The following is a 27,727-nucleotide window of genomic DNA, read 5'->3' on the forward strand; positions in this document are numbered from 1 at the left end:
GGATTTGTTGTTAGGCCACAACGGTGAGAAAGACACAGACTAAGTCACCCTGCCCTCATAAAGCTGTCATTCACCACCATGCCTTCATTCTCTCTCGGCAATCACCAGAGAACATCACAAATGCTTCTGTGCTCCCTCAACACATAACCTCAGCCTCCCATGCATTTGTCTTCCTGAAATGACAGTGCTGTTTTTCTGTATCCTTTTCAAACCACAAGCATGTGAAAGGAAAAATGCCTCCTCATATTTGGACTACAAAACCCTTATCCCATGGCGTCATCGTTCTCTAGAATGTAGCTCATGGTTCCAGATAGACCCCAGCAGTCATATCCATCTCCAGGAAGCAGGACGGAGAGTAAAGGAAGTGGGGGTAAAGGGATGGAGAGCAAACTCCAGCTCTCCAAGCAAGGCTCTTAGACACTGTCAGCCAGACACTTTAGCTTAAATCCCATTGGCCAGGAGTTATTCACTTGACCCCACAAAATCTTAAAAGGAAGTTGGAGTTGGTCACTTTAGTTTGGGTACCACTTGCCCAGCTGAAAATCCTTTTTTTAAAAAAATCTATAGCCTTAAAGAAAGAGAGAGAGAGAGAGAGAGAGAGAGAGAGAGAGAGAGAGAGAGAGAGAGAGAGAGAGAGAGAGAGAGAGAGAGAGAGAGATACCATTAGAAGAGTTGAGGGCAAATATTCAGACTCGGGTGTTATATTCTAACTAATGTAAGCTACAAACTCTGATTATTAAGCCAGTGTACTAGGATACCTCTTGATCGAGGCCTCAGCGACAAGCCTAGGGGATGTGGAGAGTGAGTCAGAGGGGAAAGTAATCTGTACCAATAGGGAAAATGGAAGGTGATAGAAGCCTGTATATGGCACTAATAAGAGGAACAGGGAAAAGAAATTAGAGCTGAGGGTAATGGCAGAATCACAGGATACAGGCCCTAGTGTTGCCAACAAGGATCTGGAATGACTGTCAGCTTTGAAAGCAAATTAGACTTTAATAATTTAACTAAAAGGTGTATAGTGGAGACTACATTAGACTCGTGGCGTTAAGTGCTGTAAATTGGCCTGAAATCTCTCCTCCATCTGGTACTTCTTGCCATGAGTTTTCTTTTGAGATTTCTAATGAGGTTAATAAACTTCCCCAAGGAGTTAATCTTTCACAGGAAAAAGTTTAAAAGTTCTCAGTGACTTACCCTCACCCATGTTCTTTTTCCTACCTAACTCATTGCACAGACTGCTTAAAATTCCAAGTTCTTAGGGCATTTGGAATTCAAGTACCAGCATTTCTCACATGAGTAAATTGAATATGCAGAGAATGTATTCCTCTCTCTAGAAAAGTGGACTTGGCCTTCTTTGTCAATTTGTAGTGAAGTTTGAAATACATTGGGCTTAAAGGAGCCGGTACAATGCCTGATCATGAAGTCCTAGTTTCTATCTCTTTCCAAAGGACCTTCTTTTGAATGCATCTATTCAACAATATTTATTCAGCATTTGCTGCTTCACACACCATACTAAGTGTACTGTCTTGAGTCAGAAGAAACAAAGTTAGTTGCTTTGTTTTTCTTTCCCTTCTGAGCATTAAGGTTGATTCTAATCTTTTACACAAGCATTCTGGCCCATGGGCCTGGCAGTGCCTAAGGAAAGAACATGTCCATATATTTGTTATCTTCCTATTCTCAGCCCTCAGCACATGTTCTTACTACATGAATGAGTCAACACATGCTCAAGATCCATGTAGTGAAGCAAAAAAACCTAAAAGCAGGATTAGAGTCCAAATCTTGGGTGGTCATGGATGTTTGCCATTCCTGTGGCGCTGTGTGTCTGTGGATGCTCCTGCCTTGTGAGATCCAGTACTCTGGGCTAGGAATGGCTGTTGGCCATTGCGAAGAAGCCAGAGTCAGCATATGATGATGGTAATGAATTTGGTTCCTGGAATTATTTACTATAATAACGCTTAATGTATCTTCCACAAGAGGTGCTTCAAGACCCAAGATATAAGAGGCATATTCTTATAGGTGGGCCTTCCTACCCTGGTGGTTCAGTAAAGGCCTCCCTAGACAGAAGTTGTGCACTGCACCATGAGATTTAAGTAAATCAGTCTGCACTCCACCAATCCAGCTGTGCTCCTCGATGTGTGGGAGTACCTGCAGAAGAGGGAGCTCTTTCCCTTGTGTCCTACCAAGGTCCTACAGGTCACAACATCAAGTCACAGTGGTAGACAACTGAAAGGTAAAAGATAAGTGAATGTTTTTCAGGTCAGGTTTGAACTGGAGGCAACAAGGTAGAGCAATACTATGTGAGAAGTCTTGGTATTTTTAAAGGCTGTTCTTGAGGAGATGAAGGAAGTTCTGTAAGCCTCAAATGTAATGTTTGAAGCAAAGACCAGGGAAAGTCCTATCATAATTAACGTGTATCTGTTCACTACTTTGCCTCTACTGTCTATTCTCGGTACATTATTTTATTATTGAGAAGTAGTGTTAGGAAGTAGTGGAAATATGAGCCAAAACCAGATTTAAGTCAAGAATCTGTTGCAAACCACTTTCTTACAAACCAAATCAAATATTTGCAGAGGCAGAATGAAAAGAGACAAAAGTGAAGGTCAGAAGACCAGGTAGAAAATCATTGTAGAAATCTATGTAAGAAATGATGTCCGATGACCTTGAAAGTGGAGGGAGGAGTGATGGATTCCAGTGAGCCAGGAAAAAGAATCGGCGGGCCTTGCTGCTTGAATGTGAGGAACAAAGATGAGAGGAGAAAGGAATCAAGAATAACTCTTAATGTGGCTTTGTCGATGCTAGGTGACTTCTTGTGATAAAAAAACAACGAAGGAGCATGTTTGGGAAGGAGGTAAGTTTAGGACTCTTCACATGAAGAATCTTAGGATATCAAGATGGAGATGTTCAGCTGACAGTTCATGCTTGGCTCTGAACATATACATTTAGTTGTCATGAATTGACTGACATGACAGGTTTTGGGGGTGTAGTGTGAAGACAGCAAAGTGTTCCTGTAAGGCTCACCTTGCTATAGCAAAAGGTTTTTCCTTAGATACACTGGCTAAACTTAAAAAAAAAAACAAACAAACATAATCTGATACATGATATATCTGAATTCTTTATAAAAACTATTCTTTTTCTTTCTTTTGACAGTACTCAGTTTGAATTCAGCACCTTTTGCTTGCTAGGCAGGCACTCTATCCTTCAGCCATGCTTCTAACCTCAACCCTCCCCCACCTCCTCTTTTTGTCCTGGTCTCTATGTGTATTTATATATGTGCCAATCTTGCGGCTTGAACTCAGGACCTGGGTGCTGTCCCTGAGCTCTTTTGCTCAAAAGTAGCACTCTACTAAAGTCACAGCTCGACTTCCAGCTCTTTTTTTTTTTTTTTTTGATGGTTAACTGGAGATAAGTGTTTTGTGGAATTTCCTACTAGAGTTAGCTTCAAACTACTATCCTTAGATCTCAGCCTCCTGAGTAGCAAGGATTACAGGTGTGAGCCACTGGTACCTGGCTTGTACCAGAACAGGGTCTTGCCTGGGCATGCACCTGGAATGGAATCTGCCATTTTAGGCTTCTTATAGTAACTGGGATGACAAGCACATCCCACCACACTCAGCTTCTTTCTGTTGGGATGGAGTCTTTCAGACTTTAATACCCAGGTTGCATTGGAACTGGAATCTATCTGACCTCAGTCTTCTACACAGTTGGGATAGGCATAAGCCATTGGCCCCTGGCTCTCAGGAACTGTCCTTAAGTATAAACTAGAACCAAAAACCTGACAACAAATGGCACTATCATAATAAAAAAAGTTGTCTTTAAAATTTTTCTTTGCTTTGGGGCTGGGAATATGGCCTAGTGGCAAGAGTGCTTGCCTCGTATACATGAAGCCCTAGGTTCAATTCCCCAGCACCACATATACAGAAAATGGCCAGAAGTGGCGCTGTGGCTCAAGTGGCAGAATGCTAGCCTTGAGCAAAAAGAAGCCAGGGACAGTGCTCAGGCCCTGAGTCCAAGGCCCAGGACTGGCCAAAAAAAAAAAATTTTTTTTTGCTTTAAAATCAGATTTAAACTTAAATATGACTCCTGTACTTTCTATAAGAACGTGTTTGCAGGATTTTTTTAAGGGCTCATTAATATTAGAATATAAGAGTAGCTGCTGCACTGCCAGATCAGTTTTATGCAGGAGCATGAGCAGCCTTCAGTCCAGCGGTGACATCAATGCAGGCTGAACTGATCAACTGCCTCTTTACATTGTGGCCTTTCATAGCTGAACACAATCCTACAATCTGGAGAGTTGAAGGTTTCTGTATCTCACAGTGTACTGTTATAAAAATGAGAACATGGCTAGGCACCAGTGGCTCACACCTGTAATCCTAGCTACTCAGGAGGCTGAGATCTGAGGATCACATTTCAAAATCCATCTGGGAAGGAAAGTCCATGAGACTCCTATCTCCAACTAACCACCAGAAAACTGGAAGTGGCTCTGTGGCACTCAAGGCTCACTAGCCTTGAGTGAAAAAGCTTGGGGACAGCACTCAGGCCCCGAGATCAAGTCCCATGACCAACAAAAAGGAAGGAAGAAATGGAGGGAGGGAGGGAGGGAGGGAAGGAGGGAGGGAGGGAGGGAGGGAGGGAGGGAGGGAGGGAGGGAGGGAGGGAGGGAAGAAGGGAGGGAGGGAGGGAGGATGGACAACTGATGGACATAAACCACCATGTCTCAATCTGCTACCCTTAATCCTGTCTAAATGGACCACCTCCTTCATAAGACAAGATGAACGTTTAACTGAACCCATCATTTTCTCTTTCTTTAGAAAACATTACCAACAGTCTCTACATGATGTGGCTTTTGGAGAATCAGGGAGCGCCCACCCTACACAAGCGCCATGGAGAAGGCAGGAATGGAGACACAAATACCACAGCTTCCATTCTGTTGTTAATCACTTTGTAGACATGTTTCCCCATCACAGAGTGTGAACTGCACCAAAGGGGTAAAATTCTTGGGGCCCCCAAATCACTAACACCCTTGTCTCTCTCCTTGGAGAGAAGGTAGCGCCATGGTGTTATACAGCCACTGTTTGATCCTCTGGGCACTGGCCTGGCACTCCTCTGCCTATGGGCCTGACCAGCGAGCCCAGAAGAAAGGGGACATTATCCTCGGAGGCCTCTTTCCTATTCACTTTGGAGTAGCAGCTAAAGATCAAGATCTGAAATCAAGACCAGAATCTGTAGAATGTATCAGGTAAGAGGAGGGGACAAATCTGCAAGTTTCTTCCTTTATGAATAGTTAGTGGAAAACTGTATCAAACCCAAATAATTAAAAACTCAAGTTTCTCCCTTTATAAAAATGGTGGTTAAGTATCATGCTGAAGCTTATTGACCCCTTCCCTAGAGAATCCTCCCCCCCCCCAACAAAATGTCAAGGGTATTGAGTAGAAATTCCTTGGCCTCTCAAAGGCCAGGCATTTGGTGTCTAGATCATCACCTGCCCCCAGCTCTTGGGGGCAGAGTAGTTTAATGGGAGACTAAGTTCTTGTAATTCTTGCAAACTCTAGTAGTAAGCTCTGCCTCTCCCCTCGCCCCCCACCAACCTTAAATGCCTTAATGGTCAGGAATCCCTAGGTACCTCCTCATTCTTGTTTTTCTTTAGTAAAGGAATTTAGAGGTGCAGGAAACCTCTCTGTAGCCAACAAGACCGAGGCACTTCCACATGCTATGTAATCAATAGCACTTTGGAACTGTTCCCATTAAAAAGCTTTATCTTGATCCTTACTAAAACAGATGGGGCAGCACAAACTACAGCTAATCTCTGTGGACTCTCTCTTTCAACATTTGAAGGGACCTCGAATGTACTGCTAAATTTTTTCTTCTCCAGAAACTCAACAGTCTCAGTTTTCTCATCAATTCCTCTCTGATGTGATTTCCAGCCCCCTCACTATATCAGCTGTTTTCCACCCAATGGTTCTTCATTTATTATGAACCCTTTAGAACATGGTATGCTAAGTGAAAATGTGGCTCCAGTGGTAGAACACCTAACAAGCACATTTCTGAGTTCAAACTCCAGTACTTCCATTTTAAAAGAAAAATACTCAAATATATCACCCAGCAATAGGCAATTGGATATAGTAGGATCTGACTCCTACAGAATAAATGGAGCTGTTACTGTTGTGCCAAGTGGCGAGACGACCACCAAGAAGGCCACCGAGACTCAGATGTTCCGAAATGCAAAAGCAAGGCAAGGCTTTATTTAAGCGAGCTGCAACTTGGGCCACGTCCTACCCACCGACACAGCGGAGGTTAGGAGGAAGCCCCGAGCTACGATTCCACAGGGCTTATAAAGGCAAAAAACAAAGTTACAACAATCAGGTGTTCAAGCAAGCGAGATTAGGACACAGGTACAAATCTGATTGGCTCAGGGTTCGAGGCATTCTAGGGGTGGTCAGAGTTAAGCATTCCCAGCGGTTAGAGTTCTAGACCGACTGGGCCCTAATGGGCTTGTCATGGGTCTGCTAACAGGGCCTGCTTATCTCAGGTTCACGTGGTAAAGTGTGGTTCGTGTGGTAAAGTGGGGCCTGACTTCATTTCCCCCTTTTTCTTTTTGGTACCTTGGGAGCCAATCATGGCTCCATTCTGTCCATTTCAATAGCTTGCATGTCTAGGGGATGATATAGAGGTAAGGCATGGGCCAGTAGGGCCCAAAGTAGTAACCTAAAACAACTCTGGTCCCTTGGTTTTAAAGGGGGGCTGATGGGTGAAGATCATCCATCTTCTGTAGCTTCTTCAGGCTGACTGAGGGACGTTGACCTTACCTAGCCAGAAACCTATACTTTACCAAGGGACTGCAGGATCAGATGTCCATTAGGAGCTTTACTCCAAACTGGAAATTATACCCGTATTCCTGAGCAAGCCCAAAACTACCAATGCCTTCTTGCTTAAATGGGACTTTACAGGACTCCTGCTAGTTGCTAGATCTTGACAAACTTGTAAAAACAAAGTTACAACCATCCGGTGTTCAAGCAAGACAAAAAAAAAAGTTACAGCAATAATAAGGGGGTCACCCCACTTTGGAGTGAGCTGCCAAAATATGACTGGCAAGTTCCTGCCCAGTAGACAGACATGGGCATTAGAAAGGCATGCTTACGAACTATTCTTCTAGGACTTCCCGGCTTTGATTAACTTTTGAAAGACCAAACAGGAGTGACTCTAGGATCTGATACCATCTCTGCCATCCAAGCAGCGGGTTACTGCCTCTGGATGCTCCATCACTTTTGTCCCAGGAGGAGTAACTTTTCACTGGTCTTGGACTCAGGGCCTGAGTGCTGTCCCTCAGCTCTCCAGCTCAAGACTAGCACCCTACCACTTTTGAGCTCCAAACAATTCCATTCCCAGCACTCTGCTGGCTGATTAGAGACAAGTCTCTCACAGGGACCTTTCTCTGCCCGGGCTGGCTTCGAACTGCAGATTTCAGATCAGTGAGTCTTACAAGAGGCCACTTTACTCCAATTAAAGCAACAAGGTGGTCCACACAGAAGTAGTTTTCAAGCATGCTCTTACCTGGAACTTATTAAGGGTCAGTATTCAGGTGTTCAAGCAAGCAAGACCAGGACACGAGTACAAATCTGATTGGCTCAGGGCTCGAGGCACAGAGCTCGAGGCATTCTAGGGGTGGTCAGAGTTAAGCATTCCCAGCGATTAGAGTTCTTGACCGGCTGGGCCCTAATAAGCTTGTCCTGGGTCTGTCTGCTCACAGGGCCTGCTTATCTCAGGTTCACGTGGTAAAGTGGGGTTCGCGTGGTAAAGTGGGGCCTGACTTCAAAGTCTGGCACTTCATTATCTCCCCCACAGGGAGGCAGCAGAGATCTTGACCATACTCAACGTCTTGGCCAGCTTCTCAGAGTAGCACTTCTAGCCTAGCCACTTCTAGAAAGCACTTTTCCTAAGTCTCTGTGATAGCTAGAAAATGAAAACCAAGATTATTCCAACCAAACTGGATTTCTTTTTATTCATGCTATAACGAAAGCTAGTATACTAGAGAACATTTTCACATTCTTATGAGTGAAAAAAAAAAAAGAAAAGGAAATGTTGAATTTCACGGATACTAACAGTATCCTTCATGTGACTCAGGGCGATGAATGCTCTTCATGTTGCCCCCTAAGAGACAGATGGTAATATGCCACACATACACAGGCCTAAGGCCAACCAATAAGCTTGAGGTTTATCGGGGGTATACATACAGAAAAACATTTTATATCTCTTAATGTTTTTGTAGGTTTCAAACAAAATAGTTAAATAAATGAAGGAAACAATGAAAGTAGCACATTAAAAGTTAAGCCAAATAAGAGTGCAGTGGTTCACACCTGTAATCCTAGCTATGCAGGAGGCTGAGATCTGAGAATCAAGGTTCAAAGTCAGCCTGGGCAGGAAAAATCATGAGACTCTTATCTGGAGATAAGAGTTTCATGAGTTAAATTATCAAAAAGGCCAAGAGTGGAACTGTGGCTCAAGTGGTAGACCACTAGCTTTGAGCAAGAGAACCTCAGGGACAGGCTCAGGCCCTGAGTTCAAGACATAAGACTGGCACAAAAAATAAATAAATAAAAGTGAACCCACAGCTAGACTGGATCCTATAATCATAGCTGCTTGGGAAGTGGAGATTAGGGGACTGTGGTTCCAGGGCAGCCTGGTTATATAAGTTTGTGAAACTTCATCTCAACTAATAGCTGGGCTTAATGACACATGCTTATCATCCTCAGTGGGAAGAGGAAACCCAAGCCAGCCTCAACACAAAGAAAGACCCTACTTCAAAAATAACCAATACAAAAGGGGGGGTAGTATGATTCTTAGGTGATAGAGCACCTGTTAGCAAGCGTGAGGCCCTGAGTTCAGTCCCCAGTACCACAAAAGCTAAACCTGAAGGATACAATAAAGTATAACAGATCAAGTTTCTCACCTACTGTCACTGAGTTCAAGTCCTGCCCCGCTCACAATGTAAAGGGAGAACCTGCCATCATGTAATTTTCTCCCACTTTGGACTTTGATCCACTGAGTCAGCATATTTCTGCAGCCCTCATGCTGAAGAGGGTAAAACCTGTCACTGACTCTCTTTCTTGGTAATTTGCTGGATTCTTATACAAAATGGTGCTCTTCTTAGAAAAGTAATGCTCTGTCTGTGTGTGTGTGTGTGTGTTAATTCTTGGGCTTGAACTCAGAGCCAGAGCACTAGTTATCCTGATTTTTTTTTTCTCTCCTCAAGGCTAGTGCTCTATCACTTGAGTCACAGCTCTACCCCTGGCTTTTTGCTGGTGAACTGGAGATAAGAGTCTCACAGACTTTCCTATTTGGGCTGGTTTCAAACCTTGATCCTCAGATCTCAGACTTCTGAGTAGCCAGGCATGAACCACTAGCACTTGGCATGCATATTCATTTTTTAAAATAAAAAAGTATAAATAAATCTTACCACTGAGAAATAATCATGATATATATGTGTGTATATACATATATAATTTTTTTGCTTATAAAAGTGAGACCGTTCCCCTTCTTCTCCTCCTTTGACCTCTAGGAATGTCATAACCTCCATTTGTGACTGCAAACCCATTTTCTTGTACTTCTTTCTCCCAGGTATAATTTCCGTGGATTTCGCTGGCTACAAGCTATGATATTCGCCATCGAGGAGATAAACAGCAGCCCAGCCCTTCTTCCCAACATGACACTGGGATACAGGATATTTGACACTTGCAACACCGTGTCCAAGGCCTTGGAGGCCACTCTGAGTTTTGTTGCCCAGAACAAAATCGATTCTTTGAATCTGGATGAGTTCTGCAACTGCTCAGAGCACATCCCTTCCACCATCGCTGTGGTGGGAGCAACAGGATCAGGTGTCTCCACAGCGGTGGCCAACCTACTTGGGCTCTTCTACATTCCCCAGGTACTGGCACTTTCTTAGATGGGCACTGGAGGCAGGAAGCAGGGAAGCAGGCTTGGAGAAGGCCATGCCAGCAGTGTCCATGCAGTTTATTGTTTCCCGTCTCTGTTTACATTAGCACCCAGATTATAGGCCTCTGCGTATAATCTTAGCTACTCAGAACACAACGGGAAAGTGGGAAAAAACTCGAAGCCTCAGTTTAAGCCCCAATACTCGTAAAAAAAATTAACAGTAATACTTAATAAGAACAAAACCTTCATTTGGTTGGGGCATTGGATAATGATTATTCAATGATTACTGGGATTTCTGAGGCCCTAAACATCTAGACCTTCATAACTCCCCAAAATTATTTCAAATGTACCTTATGTATATACAACTTAGATTTTTTTCATTGCTCAGATATTCTCCCTCCATTCATTAAGTAAATGGCCTTTCTTCTGCCTTTTTTTAAAAAGGAATGAGACCACACAATATAAATCCTATCTTTCAAACTAAAAATGTCTGTATCTAATCCTATTCCCCCAAGTTTCTACTTCTCTACTGAGGGATTGAAATTTAGTTCAGAGGGAAACAAAACATTGGTTCTCTCAAAACAGGAACTTAATCATTACCTTGCACATTTCATAAATAGAGAATATTCTATATTATTTGACAAATATTTATACAGTATGTGTGGATAAGCCAATCCACACTTTAGGAACTCTGCCTTGATGAGAAGATAGTTATTTTCAAATACTAACAATTCACTGAAATAAGTGGTTTAGTAACTACCCATCTATTTGTTAAGGCAAAGAACAATGATAAACCCATAAAATGACAAAGCTCTGAATGTCATTTCATTGCCTAATTTTCCCTCTTGATACTATGGAGCAAACCTTTCTTCAGTAAAATATCCATAAAACTGTGACATCTTTTCATAATTGAGAAAAACTGGAACTAACCTAAGTATCTATGGAGAAGAAAATTAGCTCCATCATAGTACATCCTTCATAACAAATCTTAAATTACAAAGCAGATCAAATTTATTTTCAATATTTAATAAATATTGCATATTAAATATACCTTTGATGAGTTCATGTTTCTCTGCTGGAAGGCCTCTGTGTGTTCGGTGGTCTCCATAACCCATTCACACACTTGTCACACAGAGGGAGTCCTGTCATCATTTATCAAATCCTTACCTCAGGGCATCAAAGGTGTTTCCCATGGAGAAATCCTGCTTCAGTAACTTCTGTGCCAAATTCCACATCAGTAAACATGTTAGGCCCATTTAAAATTGGTGTATTGTGCGGTGTTACTTTAAATACACAGAGTTGCTACCCTATGGCCAACTGACATAAGATGGTACACTATTAAGAAAAGAAAGAACATAAAGGAGACAGGCTTAATTTTGCATGGTGTGAATGGACAATAATGTGACATTAAATTTGAATTGTGAAGATACTAAGAAAACTGTCATGTTTATCAGTCAACCCAGTGTAGTAAGTTTGTCTACGGTAGTTGTCCTGCCACAGCTGAAAGTTGGAGGCACTCAAGGAGCTTTAAAAACCTGCTACCTGGGTCCCCACTCCTTCTCTCTGAGAGATCAGAGATGTATCTGGGATGATGCAGCCTGGAAACAGCAGCCCACATAGCTCCACCGCTGACTATAAGGCATAGCAGGGCTGGGCACAGACCCAGTGGTACAGTATTTCTTGTGCCAGTCGCACCACCTAGTGGATAAAACAAGCAAGACAACTAAGAAAAATTGTAGCTAGAAGCCTTTTATGAATCACTCATAAAATTCTCCCCTCTTATAAGAAAAATTATCTGAGTTTTTAAGGAATTGTTTTTGTGGAGAGAGAACATGAAGTGTTACCCCACTTTATAGATTACCAATTGAAACCTAATCAAATATTATGAATATTTTCTCTTAAAAAAATAAATATCCATAAAGGATTTTTATCCATTTAAAGGAATTTTTGGTCCATTTTTTTCAGAAGAAAATAAAAAAGCAAGCAATAATAAGTTGAAAAAATGGTAGGTTTCACATTTGCAAAATCTAGACTAAGAAGTTAATTACTTTGGTTTGCAAATAGAGTTCTCAATAACCTATAAAATCAAAACAGATTCCTTAATCTGACCACCTCCTGAACTTCTTTAACACATCAAGGTTTATTGTGATGTAATTTTAAAAAATGATTAATTTATAGTACAGCTTCTGACATCAAACTTCTGTCAAAAAATACGAAGTTGTGGGCTGGGAATATGGCCTAGTGGCAAGAGTGCTTGCCTCGTATACAGGAGGCCCTGGGTTCGATTCCTCAGCACCACATATACAGAAAATGGCCAGAAGTGGCGCTGTGGCTCAAGTGGCAGAGTGCTAGCCTTGAGCAAAAAAGAAGCCAGGGACAGTGCTCAGGCCCTGAGTTCACGGCCTAGGACTGGCCAAAAAAAAAAAAAAAACCAAACAAAAAAATACGAAGTTGAGGTCTAAGAATGTGGCCTAGTGGTAGAGTGCTTGCCTAGAATGCATGAAGGCCTGTCTTGATTCCTCAGCACCACATACACAGAAAAGGCTAGAAGTAGTGCTAGCCTTGAGCTCAGGGACAGTGCTCAGGCCCTGGGCTCAAGCCTGAGGACTGGCAAAAAAAAATACAAAGTTGATACTATTCTTTCATAGACTAATATGTTTTAATGTTGAAACTGTTCATTGATTTTAAAAAAACTGAAGCATAGTAAAATTTTTACTTAAAAACACTCAAATAATTCTATTAATAAAAAATAATTATTGACTTGGTTTGAGTACATATCTGTAATCTCTGCATTAGGGAGGTTGAGGCAGGAGGATCTTGAAGAGGCTAAGGCAGATGTTCAAAACCAGTTTGGGCTCCATAAGGACATCCGGTCTCAAAAACCCAAACAAAATGCCAGGTACAAGTGGCTCACATCTATAATCCTAGCTACTCAGAAGGCTGAGATGGAGGGATCTTTGCCCAGGCAGCGAAGTCCATGAGACTCTTATCTCCAATTAACCACCAAAAGAGCCAAAAGTGGAGCTCAAGCAATAGAGTGCTAGCCCTCAGTAAGAAAGGAAGGAAGGAAGGAAGGAAGGAAGGAAGGAAGGAAGGAAGGAAGGAAGGAAGGAAGGAAGGAAGGAAAGAAGGAAGGAAGGAAGGAGGGATGGAAGGAAGAAAGAAAGGAAGGAAGGAAGGAAGGAAGGAAGGAAGGAAGGAAGGAAGGAAGGATCAGGGGCAGCACCCAAGCTCCAAGTTCAAGCCCCAGGACAGGCACAATAAATACACATACATACATACATACATACATACATACATACATACAAAAGAAACAAAACCCTCTGTCTTGCTGTTAAAGTTGCTGTGTGTGTATAAGAAAGAGAGAATGAGAACTTTGTATTTGAAAATATGCTGTGATGAGAAAATAAAAAGGGAAACGCTGCAGTAGATAATGGCATTTGGATGCTCTTGACAATTACCCCTGAATACCAAAGACAAGACTTTCTGTGGTAGTTCCCTCCATGTTCAGATGTAGATGGGGAACATGGCAATGTGGCTTCGGCAAGGTTCCCCTTTCAGTCTCTGTAAGGTTTTGAAAACTCACAGCAGGAATCCACAGCTACTGGCTGTAACTAAACAATGAAAAGGGCTCTGGTGGTGGTTGAACCACTGAGAAGTCAGGAGAAGGAAGTAGTTTGTGTCTCTGCTGATATTTAATGATGCTTATGATTGCCATTGAAGTGTGGGAAATCGAACCTAAAAAGAAAGTGTTTCCACTGAGCACTTTTGTCAGAAGGACTTGGAGGATAGAAAAAAGGACAAATAGCTGGAGGACAAGAAGAGGGTAATTTGACAGAAGAGGTAAAGGGAGCCCCTCAGGCTCCTCTACACAGTATTTTGCATGTGACTCTTAGAGGACCAGATTCTCCTAGAGGCAGGTTATGCAAATGATCATCAGAGTCCGGGAAAGCTATAATAATATTCAGATCAGAACCTGGGCCCAGGAGACAGAAGGTCCAGAAGGTACATACAGAGATCTATTGTAACCAGGGACCCAACCCTGTGCTGTTTGCAAGAAACATGTAAGGTGCATACAGACTCTCCTTAAACAGACAAGGGCATTCCACTATTGTCAGATTGAGTTTATGGCCAGACCCACTTTGAACACATCATGAGGAAGTATCTCCCATTGGGAATGAGAAAGCTTTCGAAAACTGATACTAGGGTGCATAGGTTGGAATCAAACACATATTAGGGGTTCCTAGTTGTTCATCCTGCCTTGAACAACTGTTGATAAATGCGATTAGGGCATGCTCCAAAATCCACCTCCAGCAGAGTCTTGAGGTTCAGTGGGCTACTCAGTCACCCCTGCTAAGTTCTTGGTTCTTCCCAGGTCAGCTACGCCTCCTCTAGCAGACTCCTCAGCAACAAGAACCAGTTCAAATCCTTCCTCCGCACCATCCCCAACGATGAACACCAGGCCACGGCTATGGCAGACATCGTGGAGTATTTCCGCTGGAACTGGGTGGGCACAATTGCGGCTGATGATGACTACGGCCGGCCCGGGATTGAGAAGTTCCGGGAGGAAGCTGAAGAGAGGGACATCTGCATCGACTTCAGTGAGCTCATCTCCCAGTACTCGGATGAGAACGAGATCCGGCACGTGGTGGAGGTGATCCAGAACTCCACAGCCAAGGTCATCGTCGTTTTCTCCAGCGGCCCAGACCTGGAACCCCTCATCAAGGAGATCGTCAGGCGCAACATCACCGGCAGGATTTGGCTGGCGAGTGAGGCCTGGGCCAGCTCCTCCCTGATCGCCATGCCCGAGTACTTCCACGTGGTTGGAGGCACCATCGGATTTGGTCTGAAGGCGGGGCAGATCCCAGGGTTCCGGGAATTCCTGCAGAAAGTCCACCCCAGGAAATCCGTCCACAATGGTTTTGCCAAGGAGTTTTGGGAAGAAACATTTAACTGCCACCTCCAGGATGGCGTTAAAGGCCCTTTACCTGTGGACAGCCTCCTGAGGGGTCATGAAGAAAGTGGCAGCAGGCGAAGCAACAGTTCCACTACTTTCCGACCCCTCTGCACAGGGGAGGAGAACATCAGCAGTGTTGAAACCCCTTATATGGATTACACGCACTTACGGATATCCTACAATGTGTACTTGGCCGTCTACTCCATTGCCCACGCCCTGCAAGACATCTACACCTGCTTACCGGGAAGAGGGCTCTTCACCAATGGCTCCTGTGCAGACATCAAAAAGGTGGAGGCTTGGCAGGTGGGTCCTTTACTTACACAGAATTCCAGCACATACTAAAGCAGGATTTGGCTTATTCAGGCAGGAAAGATGGCAATTACTTTTTTATTTTTTATTTTTTGCCAGTCATGGGGCTTGGGACTCAGGGCCTGAGCACTGTCCCTGGCTTCTTTTTGCTCAAGGCTAGCACTCTACCATTTGAGCCACAGCGCCCCTTCTGGCTTTTTCTGTTGATGTGGTGCTGAGGAATTGAACCCAGGGCTTCATGAATGCAGGGCAAGCACTCTACCACTAGGCCACATTCCCAACCCTGACAATTATTTTTAAAGGGCAATATTTTTTTAAAATAAATTAAAATTACAGGAGACAGAAGTAGAAAGGTCTTCCAAGACCAGCCCAGGCAAAAGTGTGAGACCCTATCTGAAAAGCAAACCAAAAGCCAAAAGGGCCAGGGATGTGGCTGAAAAATATTACAATTCAAGAAGAAGGAAAAATGTTTTTTTTTAAGCTTCTAAAATGAGGTCACTGTGTTACATAGCAACTCCTTTCCACAGCTACTTAAAGATAATAAAAAAAAATGTTGTCTTTTCAAATATCTGAGCAACTGACTTATGCAAAAACATTGACAGAATTAGCTTTGCTTAAAGCTATGACTCAGATGTTTGCTAGTCTTGTGGTTCAGGATACCAAAAGTGTCATCTCTAAAAGTTTTAGAATGCCTGGAGTGGATTTATTGTGGAATAGAGTGGTTTTGCTTAAGTTAAAGGTATGTGGCCTTGTGTGTACCCAGGATTTGTTGCTCAGCATTTGTTGGCCTCAAAACTGTGATCCTCTGAGTCCACCTCCAGAGCAGCTTGGATTATAGGCATGCACACTGTGTCTACCTAGACCCTCAGTATTAGCCTTCAGTGCTGTCATTTTGTAGGTAAGAGAAGAACTCAGAGAAGCTAAAGTGATTTCCTAAAAATCACTTAGCCAGTATAAAATTCCACATCTGCTCCAGATAATCTGCTTCCTAATGAGGCCAAAGTTACTTCTGGAAGGATCCTGTGGCCAGTCTGTTCCTCTGCACACATGCTTTCTAGTTTCTGAAAGACTACCAGGTCAGCCATGGTTTCTTAGAGAAGACACTGGTGCAAAGTCTTGATTTTTCAGTGTTCACCAGAGGCAGCCATTTGTCCCTATACCCCGAACCACAACGAGAAAATGTAGTGTGTCTGCTTACAGAGTGGACATAAATGACTGAGTTGGAGTAGATCAAAGTTGTTTTTTGTTCCCATTTACAATAACATCGTATCACTCGTTCTAAGAACAGCACCTGTTCGGCCCAGAGTGCTTGCTCAATAAATATGTGTTGAATAAACAAGTAAATAAAGGAAGACAGTGGAACAGAGGAATATACTGAGAGAGGATAGAGGTTAAAAAGATGACAGCATGATAAATTATACAGGACTCTAGGCATTCACACACAATGAGAACAAAGGAGGATACTCTTAGGGGACAATGGCATAATGCCTACGTACATCTGATTATATAAAATAATAGTTATTGAAGTGAACTCCAGGAAATGGAAACAAGAGCTTTCTTTCTTTGTTGCTGTTTCTGTTTTCTTTTCTTTTTGTCTTGTTTGTGCATTTATCTGTCTTTGGAAGGAGGGCACCAAAGGGGAGGGACAAAGAACAAATGCAGCAGTGGTACTCACTAGATACTGTGTTGGAAATGAACTATACAATTTAAGAGTTGGGACAGGAAGGAAAGCTTGGGAGAGAGTGAGGGAAGGGGTGACATTGTCCAAACAGAAACATACTCTTTATCCAACTTACATTACTGTCACCCCTCTGTATATCACCTTTATAATAACAATACAAAAATTTTAAAACTAAATAAAAAGAAGATGACAGAAAGGTAGTGGGAGGAGTGTTTGGAAAACCCTCATGCAGAAAAACTCAGTACCTCTAACTACAATTTTTCACTGAAACATGCTTCTACATTATCAGGGAAGTAAACGACAGGAGTTGGGGAAACACTGTGGTAAGGACTTTAAGAGTACAAACAAGATTGCTGAGGCATAAAACCCTAAATCCACCAAAAATTACTCTGTGTGTGTATGTGTGTCTGTGTGTGTGTGTGTGTCTGTGTGCGCCAGTTCTAGGACTTTAACTCAGGGCCTGGGCACAGTCCCTTAGATTGTTTACTCAAGGCTAGAACACTATCACTGAGCCATAGCTCCACTTCCAGTTTTTTTAGTAGGTAAGTGGAGATGAGTCTCACAGTCTTTCCTGCCTGAACTGGCTTTGAATTGTGACCTTCAGATCTCAGTCTCCTGAGTAGCAAGGATTACAGGCATGAGCCACTGGTGCCTGGCTAAATAAATTATCTTATTTTTAATTGGAGAATCTATGTCAGGGGCAATGTGTGAATCCATATCAGGAACAATCTATTTTGGCCATTTTATTTGTTTTTGAGTATAGAATCTAATTAGGTCTGAATCTGCCTATTTCTACCTAATTTCACTGCCTAGTTTATCTGGTATAACATTGAAAGGGCATTGTGAGAGTGAACATTCCTGTCTTGCTCATGGTATTTTTTTAAAAATGTTATTGTCAAGGTGAACTACAGAGGGGATACAGCTATATACATTAGGTACTGAGTGCATTTCTTATCCAACTTGTTCCCCCTGCTCGTGATCTTAAGGAGAAAGCATTAATAGATGCCTCTGTAGCACTGAAGAAGTCCCTTTTTATTACCATGTTGCTGAAAGTTTTAATAAGGAATGGAGAATGGATGGCGCCAATACCTGTACTGTATTTATTGAGATAATCATGGTTTTATCTTTGTAGTATGATAAAATAGGCAGATAGTAAGCCAACCTTGCATTCTTGGGATAAACTCTACTTGGTTGCAATGTAGTCTCCCTTTATTTTTTTTTTAATACGTCTGGACTTGATCTGTTAAAATTTGATTTAGAAATTTTGCTCCTGTGTTCAGGAATATGGACAGTTTTATTTTTTTATACTATGTGTCTGGTTCTGAAATCTGAACAATACTGTAATGAGAATGGACTAGACAACTAATAGTGATGAGTGGATTTTTTTTTAATGAAATTTATTTCATCAGAAGCTACGACTGGCCTCTACGTGATCTTTGCCGTGGGTACTCACAGCAATTTCTCTTAGGGGCCGTGTAGTACAACAGAAAAGGCCATGAGCACACCCCAGCCTCAGCCATGCACGGGTGACTTATGCCTATAATCCTAGCTACTTGGAAGGCTGAGAACAGGAGGATTTCTGGTCAAGGACAGACCATGCCATAAAGTTCATGGTACCTTTTGTCAACCGGTAGCTGAGCATCGTGGTGCACATTGACCATCCTGGCTTCCTGGGAAGCTGAGATTGGAAGAATCACAGGCCTAGGCCAGCACAGGCAGGAAAAAGTCCTGCAGATTCCATCTCAATGGAAAAAGCAGAGTGTGGTACCTATCACCTGTCATCCAGCTGTGACGACTAAAGATTAGATGAACGAATGACTTATTCCCCAAAGGTTGCAGAATAACTATTTACTTTAAGTGTTTTTAAGTGACTAGTATGCGATAGTAGTTAGTATTAGGAATGGTAATCAGTATTCTTGCACTTACTTTTCAGGAAAAAAATTTCCATAAAGTTTTATATAAATCAAAGGATATGGCATGGTCCTGTCAACAGTGATGACCAGGGTGCCGCCCACAACTCCATTTCTTTGTTCTTTTTTGCCCCACACTGATTTTTAGCAGCAGGACACACAGGTGCAAGATCATAGGGATAGAAGGAACAGATAGTAAAAACATTCAGTCATGCTATTTCTTCTCTATCCACGCCCATCTGAGAAGATGCCAGGCCAAAATGCTAACTCGCTGGTAGCCAGGGGAAACATTCCTCTTTCTCTTTCCCATCTTCAACCCCATTCACATTTTGAGTAGTGAGTAAAGCTTATGCCCTTACCAAGGCTGCTGGAGACCCTCGCAAGTACTATAGTGAATATTAGAAATAGGAGCTTCTAAGCCAGGCACCTGTGGTTAAAGCCTGTAATCTTAGCTATTCCGGAGGCTGAGATCTGGGGATCATGGTTCAAAGCAGGAAAATCCAAGGGGCTCTTCTCTCCAATTAACCACTAGAAAACCAAAAGTGGAGCTGTGGTTCAAAGTGGTAGAGCACTAGCCTTGAGTGAAAAAGCTCAGGGACAGTGCCCAGGCACTGAGTTTAAGACCCAGAACCAACAAAAACAGAAATAGGAGCTTCTTCCTCAAGTCATGGTAACTTCATGTGTAAGAACAATATGGCTTACTGTCCTTGTGCAGTGTACAATCTACATAGGCATCTGTGACTGTCCTGTGGCTTATAATCGTTCATCTCTCTTCCTCTTCAGGTCTTGAAGCACCTACGTCACCTAAACTTCACCAATAACATGGGGGAGCAGGTGTCTTTTGATGAGTGTGGCGACCTGGTTTGGAACTATTCCATCATCAATTGGCACCTCTCCCCAGAGGATGGCTCCATTGTGTTTAAGGAAGTGGGGTATTACAATGTCTCTGCCAAGAAGGGAGAAAGACTCTTCATCAATGAGGAGAAAATCCTGTGGAGTGGATTCTCAAGGGAGGTAGGTACTGTCTATAAGAGCATCAGATGCAGCTCCCATGCATCTGGAACAATGCTGACCTCCCCTTCACAAACTTCTGGCATGAGTTCTTTCCTTAATGCACTAACTGTGCTTGTCAAGGGCTCCTGTGAACTCATGAGTGTTTAGTATACACTGAACCTGGGCCCCATGCTGTCTTATTATATTGAAATGATTTTACTTTTTATGAACATGGTTCCTAGCCAGTCATGAAGGTTCTCTAGCTAAAATCCAACTAGAGCAAAGTATTCAAGCACACATAACCAGTCAGTGGCTCTGAATAGATAGTTATATCCTTCCTACCTACCTACATTGATCAGGGGAGATAAGTTTGAGAATAGAAGTGACTGCTTGTTAGATTGCCACAATGACCAGAAAATGCTAGTGGCCTTCTGCACTTGGGATCGAGGGATGCAAAATGTCCAGGATACATGAGACAATCATGCATTACAGAGATGTTCCCCTTGCTCCAGTCACCAGTAGAAGCCATGAAGACACCTGAGTCCAAAACAGATCTGGGTACTCTGGTGTTATCACTGTGCCAATGGTATTATCACCACTGACGAATCACACAGAGATAGTTTTCTGTCACCCAAATAGTTCAGAACTGACCTATATGCCCAACAGGCCATTTACTTACCTGTTATGGGACACCTGAAACAAAGAGGAGAAAGCTTGTGACTCTGGTCAGGGGCCTCATAGAAATATGATTAATAACCAGAACCCAGCACTCAGTGAAGTTACACTGAAATGATGGCCATGCTTTGTCTTAGGATGCAGCAAGATGCTGAGCCCCAGCTCCTCCTCCCAGAGTACAGACTCTGGACCAAACACCTTCCTGGAAGCCGACCTGAGACTCACCACTTTGCTCTTTGTATTTACCTTTCATTCACTGTTCTTCCAAGCATCTTGGACTGCATTTTGTAACATGTCCTAGGATTCCACTTCATCCTCTTGCCAAATGCTTGTTGGGTTGATAAGTATCTGATGAGAGGCCCTGAGATCAATGTTTGCCAGAACATAGGATGAATTATGGGAAAGTCTCCTATAACAGCAAATCCCATGTATGGTGTGTAAGTCTTTGTTAGCTTCTACCCCAGAGATAGATTCTTAACTACAAATACAGGACCTTTACTAAATAGGGATATTGGGATCCTAGAGTTTATATTCCTATGATACCCACTAATTATACCCTTGTCTAAATTGTCACACATTTCCATTGACTGAGACAAAAATTGGTAAGTTATATCATTATCTGTTCATCCTTGTTGTATTATCTAGCTTATCTTTCACTCCCATTAATGAACATAATTCATTTTATGCATAATGGGTGCATGTCTCATCTCTCCTCTGCATAAAAGACACTTCCTGTACTGTTCTCTATAACTCTAATATCCCCTATCAGGCAATGGGCATCATGGGCTTAAACATTAGTCAATAAATGATAAAGAGTCATAAATGCAGTCGTTTATGCTCCTCAGTAGTAAGTTAAATCAAAATTTTCCATTGAGGGCTGGGAATATGGCCTAGTGGTAAAGTACTTGCCTTGTATACATGAAGCCCTGGGTTCGATTCAGCACCACATATATAGAAAAAAGCCAGAAGTGACGCTGTGGCTCAAGAGGTAGAGTGCTAGCCTTGAGCGCCCATGGGCTACGGCATGTACCACTTGTCCTAAGGAGAAGCCACGCCAGGAGAGAAAGACTCTAGGATGGATGTTTGGCTTTCAAAGGAGTCCTCGCCCTCTGCGGCCAAGAAGGCTGTGCCAAGCTGCGCACTCCTGCAATCTCAGTTCTGTCTGCACTAGCCTAAACACCCGGCTCTAAAACAGCCTGGCCATGCCAAGGGAGGGGAGACTTAGTTCTACTTTGTTCTTTACCTGGGAGGGGGTTACAAGACGCCTAGGCTGGCCCCATCTTTCAAATACCCCCACCCCCACACCCCTTTCTTCCTCACAGATTGGCTCTGATAGTTTTTATGTATAAATATATATATATATTATAATAATTATAATAATAAAATTAAGACTTTTTATATACCAGACATTTTTAAAAATTCAAATTATTTTGAAAGACAAAAATGGACATCCATATCTAATCTACCATTTTATTTTTCTCAGTAGATCACACGAAGAGCAACCCCCAAGTCCATCTGTGACTCTTACAAGGGGAGACAGCTGATTTGCAAAATGCATCTGAAAATGTTTTTTTGATGAGGGTGATTTGGCTTTGGTTTGTGGCAAACAAAATACTACAATTAAGATACAAGGCATCAAGGGATAAATATAGAGATTTCTTCCAGAAAAATAAAAAAGGAGGGAAGGGAGGGCCCAGATAATGTCTGTTATATATGCAAGAAAAATCTCACAGAGAAATGATCATAATTGGCCCTCATTTTCCTCCCTCTATATTATTAAAGTTTTATCTATATCTTAAAAAAAACAATTTTCCATTGAAACCTTTCCTCAAAGTAAGCACTTGGAGATATGCCCTCAACATATCTCTAAGCCACTCTTGCTTTTCTGATTTTTTTTTAGAAATGACCACAAAAATACCATCTACATTTAACCATGAATTATGTATTAATGATTTCCCTACATAACCTCACAAAGTTGCTACTGAGACAAGTGATATCTTCCCTTGATACACACACACACACACACACACACACACACACACACACACACTGCTTATAAATGCACAATGGGATTTGCATAGCATAATATGTTTTTTTTATTTTTTGGCAATAATGGGGTTCAAACTCAAGGTCTTATGCATGTTACACTAGCACAATCAATGAACTCTCTAGCATTACATCTAAACATAAATGTGTTGCTCATTGTGCATTTCCATACATGAATACAACATATGCCAATCAAATTCACCCCTCCTACCACTCTCCCTTACTTACCTCCCCATTCTTAAGATAATTTCAACACATTTCATTGTTATACTTTCATGCATGCAGATACAATATTTGACCATTTTCATCCTTATTCACCATCTCTGTGAGCCCTCTCTTATTTCCCTGGTACCCATCCTCCTAACAGAACTGTTTTACTTTCCTTGTCATTCACTTTTTCTTTTTAGTGTGCATTAATTGTTCCACAAGCTTTCGCCATGGTATTTCAGATGTCCTCTAGCATGGCATCTTAATCAATATTGTCCATTGACTTACATACAAATGCAGCACTTGATGACAATTTCAAGTTGATGACATTGTGGCTTAGGCATGAAAAAGTGACTTCCATGGTCAGGTGAATGTTAATGTACAAGCTGATTTTAGACCCCAAAGGTTCCTCTAAACTCGTTTTTTAAAATATACTTTAATTATAATTTTTTGTTTATGTGGTATTGAGGAATCAAACCCAGGGGCCTCATGCATGCTATGCAAGCACTCTACCACCAAGCCACATTCCCAGCCCCTTTCCTCTAAACTCTTGTGTCAATAAGTACCACCTTGTTTTGCTGTGACAAATAAAAATTAATTTCAGACTTGGAATTCAAGTGAACTTCCTTGACCACTAGAAACTGAGTTGTGTACCCTTTTGTACTATTTTTTAGCTGGTTCGGGAATGAGTGTTAAATATGTTAGCTTTACGAGAATGAGAACCATTCATGGTTCTTCTTCTACTTCAAATGATCCTATGTCCCCTACACTGATTCTTATTTCCAAGTTCTTCCCCTTGCATGTGTCAAAACAGCTGTGGGACTGACCCTTGACCCTTAGCCTTGGCCACTCACTTTTTTCCTCTCTGCCCTTCAGGTGCCCTTCTCCAACTGCAGCCGAGACTGCCTGGCTGGGACCAGGAAAGGGATCATTGAGGGGGAGCCCACCTGCTGTTTTGAGTGTGTGGAATGTCCTGATGGGGAGTACAGCGATGAGACAGGTAAAGGAACAGCTCCACCTAAAACCTATGTAGGTCTCAGGCCATGTCCAGAGGTTGGGGTCAACAAAGCTCATGGGAAAGAATATAAGAGAACATCAGAGGCCTTTTTGAAATGTTAATTGTTTATGAGCTTCCCTGGCAATATCTTTCTCTCCAATAGTGATTCCCTTTCCTCAGCGTTCAGTGGCAGTAAGTAGGCAGAGTGCCATCTGTTCCAGCTCTGAGTTAACAGGGCATGACAGATTGCCTGCATTTCCTGGAACTGTTTCTTATCTTATATTTTTTCTGTGTCTCAAGTTCTTTCTATTTTCTCTGTTGGTACTGAGGTTTGAACTCAGGACTTTATATACTTGCCAGGCAGGTATTCTACCCCTTGAGCCATGCTCTCAGCTTTTGTTATTTTGAATAGGGTCTCACTCTTCTGCCTTTGTCAGATGTGCTCCACCATCCCCCGCTCTTATTGGTTGAGATAGGAGTCTTGGGAACTTCAAGGCCTGGGCTGGCCTTGAACTCTAATCCTTCCAGTCTCTGTTTATGGAGTAGCTAAGACTATAGACATGAGCCACCACACCCAGCAACTCAAATTCTTTTAAAGTGAGGATGGCATTTAAACTTGTCTTAGATAGTTTTGTGACTTAAGCAAAAATTAGTATTGATAAAACACATGGTAAGCTCTAGATAAGTATTTGTTTAATAAAACTTTGACTAACATTGGGAAAACTTTATAAACTGTAACTGTTCTTTTATCCTCACCGCAATAATGAGTTCATTGTCATTTCCACCTTACAAATGAGGAAACTGAGGCTTAGCAATGTTAAGGGCCTAACCAAAGCCACACCGCAGGTTAATGGCCAGAATCCCACCAAAATCTCCAAATACAAAACCCATGCCCACTCACATATCAAATAAAATCAGAGTGCGAGGGAAAGAGTGACATTGTCCCCCCCAAAATGTGCTCTTTACCTGAATAATGTGACTGCAAGCCCTTTGTACATCACCTTTACAGTAACAATAAAAAAAATGTTTTGAAAATCGGGCTGTGTGTGAGATGGTGAAATATCACTATACTAACCATTTTACTACCTGAATCTATCCTGTTACAAACTTCAGGTTTGTAAAAATAACAAATGTAAGTCAGGCCAGAGCTTCAGTGGCCCTGGGGAGGGCTGGTGGACCATGCTAGACCTGTGAAATGTAGGGCAGTCTCTGCTACACACCATCAGCAAGTAACACGAAAGGAAAAATGTGCCCCACAATTGTGCAAAGCAAACAAAACCAGCAGAACTATGAAAGGTACTTTTAAGTGTATTATTTCATTTTAGTTTGGGCTTTTTTTTTTTTTGAAGATAGGATCTCACTGTGTATTCTACGCTGGTGGCAAAAACCCATGATCTTCCTACCTCAGGCTTCCGAATGCTAGGATTACAGGCGTGCACCACCATGCTAGCCAAAAGCTGATATTTTATTGACATATGTTAGTTGTACAGGGGAGGGGGTTCATTTTGATATTTATACGTACACATACAATGTATTCAAATCTATCTCTTCCCTTCTATTATCATTCCTTATCCTACTTTCCCTTCTGAAAACCATTTCAACACATTTCACTGTTCTACTTTCATAGATGCAAATAAATTTCACCAACCCTGTTCATCCTCATTCATACTCTTCTTTAGCCCTCCCTCCTCCCACTGGTTCCAACTCCTCAACGCAGAGGCAGTTTTACTGTCCTGTTAGTCACTTTTATTTTTAGTGAAGGCATATCAGGGTGCAATGTAAAAATCACAGCGATGTCATCCCTAAAGACAACAATGACCACATCCAGTAACCCCTGTGCCCTCCTCTCCATACCACACTTACAGATGTTGCTCTATTCTACCCACTAACTGACTCTCCCCGCTGGGACATTTTACAGATGCCAGCGCCTGTGACAAGTGCCCTGACGATTTCTGGTCCAATGAGAACCACACGTCCTGCATTGCCAAGGAGATCGAGTTTCTGTCCTGGACAGAGCCCTTTGGCATCGCCCTCACCCTCTTTGCCGTGCTGGGCATTTTCCTGACGGCCTTTGTGCTGGGTGTCTTCATCAAGTTCCGAAACACGCCCATCGTCAAGGCCACCAACCGAGAGCTCTCCTACCTCCTGCTCTTCTCCCTGCTGTGCTGCTTCTCCAGCTCCTTGTTCTTCATCGGGGAACCCCAGGACTGGACGTGCCGCCTGCGCCAGCCAGCCTTCGGCATCAGCTTTGTGCTGTGCATCTCCTGCATCCTAGTGAAGACCAACCGCGTGCTCCTGGTGTTCGAGGCCAAGATCCCCACCAGCTTCCACCGCAAGCGCTGGGGGCTCAACCTGCAGTTCCTGCTGGTTTTCCTCTGCACCTTCATGCAGATCGTCATCTGCGTGATCTGGCTGTACACGGCGCCGCCCTCCAGCTACCGCAACCACGAGCTGGAGGACGAGATCATCTTCATCACCTGCCACGAGGGCTCGCTCATGGCGCTGGGCTCCCTGATCGGCTACACCTGCCTGCTGGCTGCCATCTGCTTCTTCTTCGCCTTCAAGTCCCGCAAGCTGCCGGAGAACTTCAACGAGGCCAAGTTCATCACCTTCAGCATGCTCATCTTCTTCATCGTCTGGATCTCCTTCATCCCCGCCTACGCCAGCACCTACGGCAAGTTCGTGTCCGCCGTGGAGGTGATCGCCATCCTGGCCGCCAGCTTCGGCCTGCTGGCCTGCATCTTCTTCAACAAGGTCTACATCATCCTCTTCAAGCCCTCGCGCAACACCATCGAGGAGGTGCGCTGCAGCACCGCGGCGCACGCCTTCAAGGTGGCCGCCAGGGCCACGCTGCGCCGCAGCAACGTCTCCCGCAAGCGCTCCAGCAGCCTCGGGGGCTCCACGGGCTCCATCCCCTCCTCCTCCATCAGCAGCAAGAGCAACAGCGAAGACCCCTTCCCGCAGCCCGAGAGGCAGAAGCAGCCGCCGCTGGCCCTCGCTCCGCACAAGCAGCAGCCGCTGCAGCCGCAGCCGCAGCCCCTGGCCCTCCAGCCCCAACCCTCCCAGCAGCAGCCCCGGTGCAAACAGAAGGTCATCTTTGGCAGCGGCACGGTCACCTTCTCCCTGAGCTTCGACGAGCCTCAGAAGAACGCCACGGGGGCGGCTCCCCCGAGGAATTCCACACGTCAGAACTCTCTGGAAGCTCAGAGAAGCAACGATGCCCTGACCAGACACCAAGCCCTGCTCCCACTGCAGTGCGAGGACACGGACTCAGAACTGAGCAGCCAGGAGACGGGCCACCATGGGGGAGGGCCGGTGGGAGGGGACCGCCAGGCAGAGGTGGAGGATCCAGAAGAGATGTCCCCGGCCCTGGTCATGTCCAAATCCAGGAGCTTTGTCATCAGCGGTGGAGGCAGCACTGTCACCGAAAACATACTGCATTCGTAACAGGGGTCATGGGGTTTCTTGGAATGGCAGCGATGAGATGAGAGATGGTCTCCTCTGAGAAAGAAGGGAGACGGAGCACAACAGACACACAGATTCAGTTGCATTGCTTTACATGACCGAGAACCAAGGCTCTTCCCTTCAGAATGAAAAGTCGTGTGTTTCTGTGGTCATTTGTCAGAGAGCTGTATCCGACTTGCTGTCATCCCCCTTCAAGTCCCTCCTTCTGCTTTCACCAAAAGCTCAGAGATGAAACCAAAGCTTTCAGCTTCCTGTCTGCTCCTCCTTTAACCGTATGTGTCTATATAAATAGAGAGGGTTACTGAAAATCATGGCCAGCCATAATCTGAATCATAGCCCCCTCACCAGAAACGTATGGACAGATGGGACATCAGTGTTCCCACCACTAGAATTGAGCCTGCAAAGACACAGTGTCACCAGGGGTGCCCAACACCTTGACAACAGAAAGAACTTGGTTGTTTGAAAAATATCAGGGGGATGTGCGTCCTTTGTATTTATGAAAACTGTAAGATAGTCTCGTCCTACTTGTTTGCTGCTATCATGTACCTGTAGGAAGTGTGCAT

At 43.4% G+C, this 27,727-nt stretch overlaps 1 protein-coding gene across 2 annotated transcripts; it reads left to right on the plus strand.

Annotated features, from left to right (window-relative positions):
• The first annotated feature begins 2,592 nt into the window (after positions 1-2,592).
• Casr (calcium sensing receptor) lies at positions 2,593-27,255 on the plus strand. 2 transcript variants are annotated; one of them, XM_048346750.1, is made up of 7 exons: positions 2,593-2,845; positions 4,806-5,233; positions 9,610-9,916; positions 14,300-15,184; positions 19,565-19,795; positions 23,579-23,702; positions 25,618-27,255. In XM_048346750.1, the coding sequence occupies exons 2-7, from the start codon at positions 5,049-5,051 to the stop codon at positions 27,144-27,146; spliced, it is 3,261 nt and encodes a 1,086-aa protein (XP_048202707.1). In that variant the 5' UTR covers positions 2,593-2,845; positions 4,806-5,048; the 3' UTR covers positions 27,147-27,255. The 2 variants fall into 2 exon arrangements, with proteins under 2 accessions (XP_048202707.1, XP_048202708.1); XM_048346751.1 differs by lacking the exon at positions 2,593-2,845 and adding an exon at positions 3,488-3,574.
• Positions 27,256-27,727: the final 472 nt, after the last annotated feature.

Source organism: Perognathus longimembris, chromosome 5, assembly GCF_023159225.1.
Source record: "Perognathus longimembris pacificus isolate PPM17 chromosome 5, ASM2315922v1, whole genome shotgun sequence".
NCBI classification, from domain to species: Eukaryota; Metazoa; Chordata; class Mammalia; order Rodentia; family Heteromyidae; genus Perognathus; species Perognathus longimembris.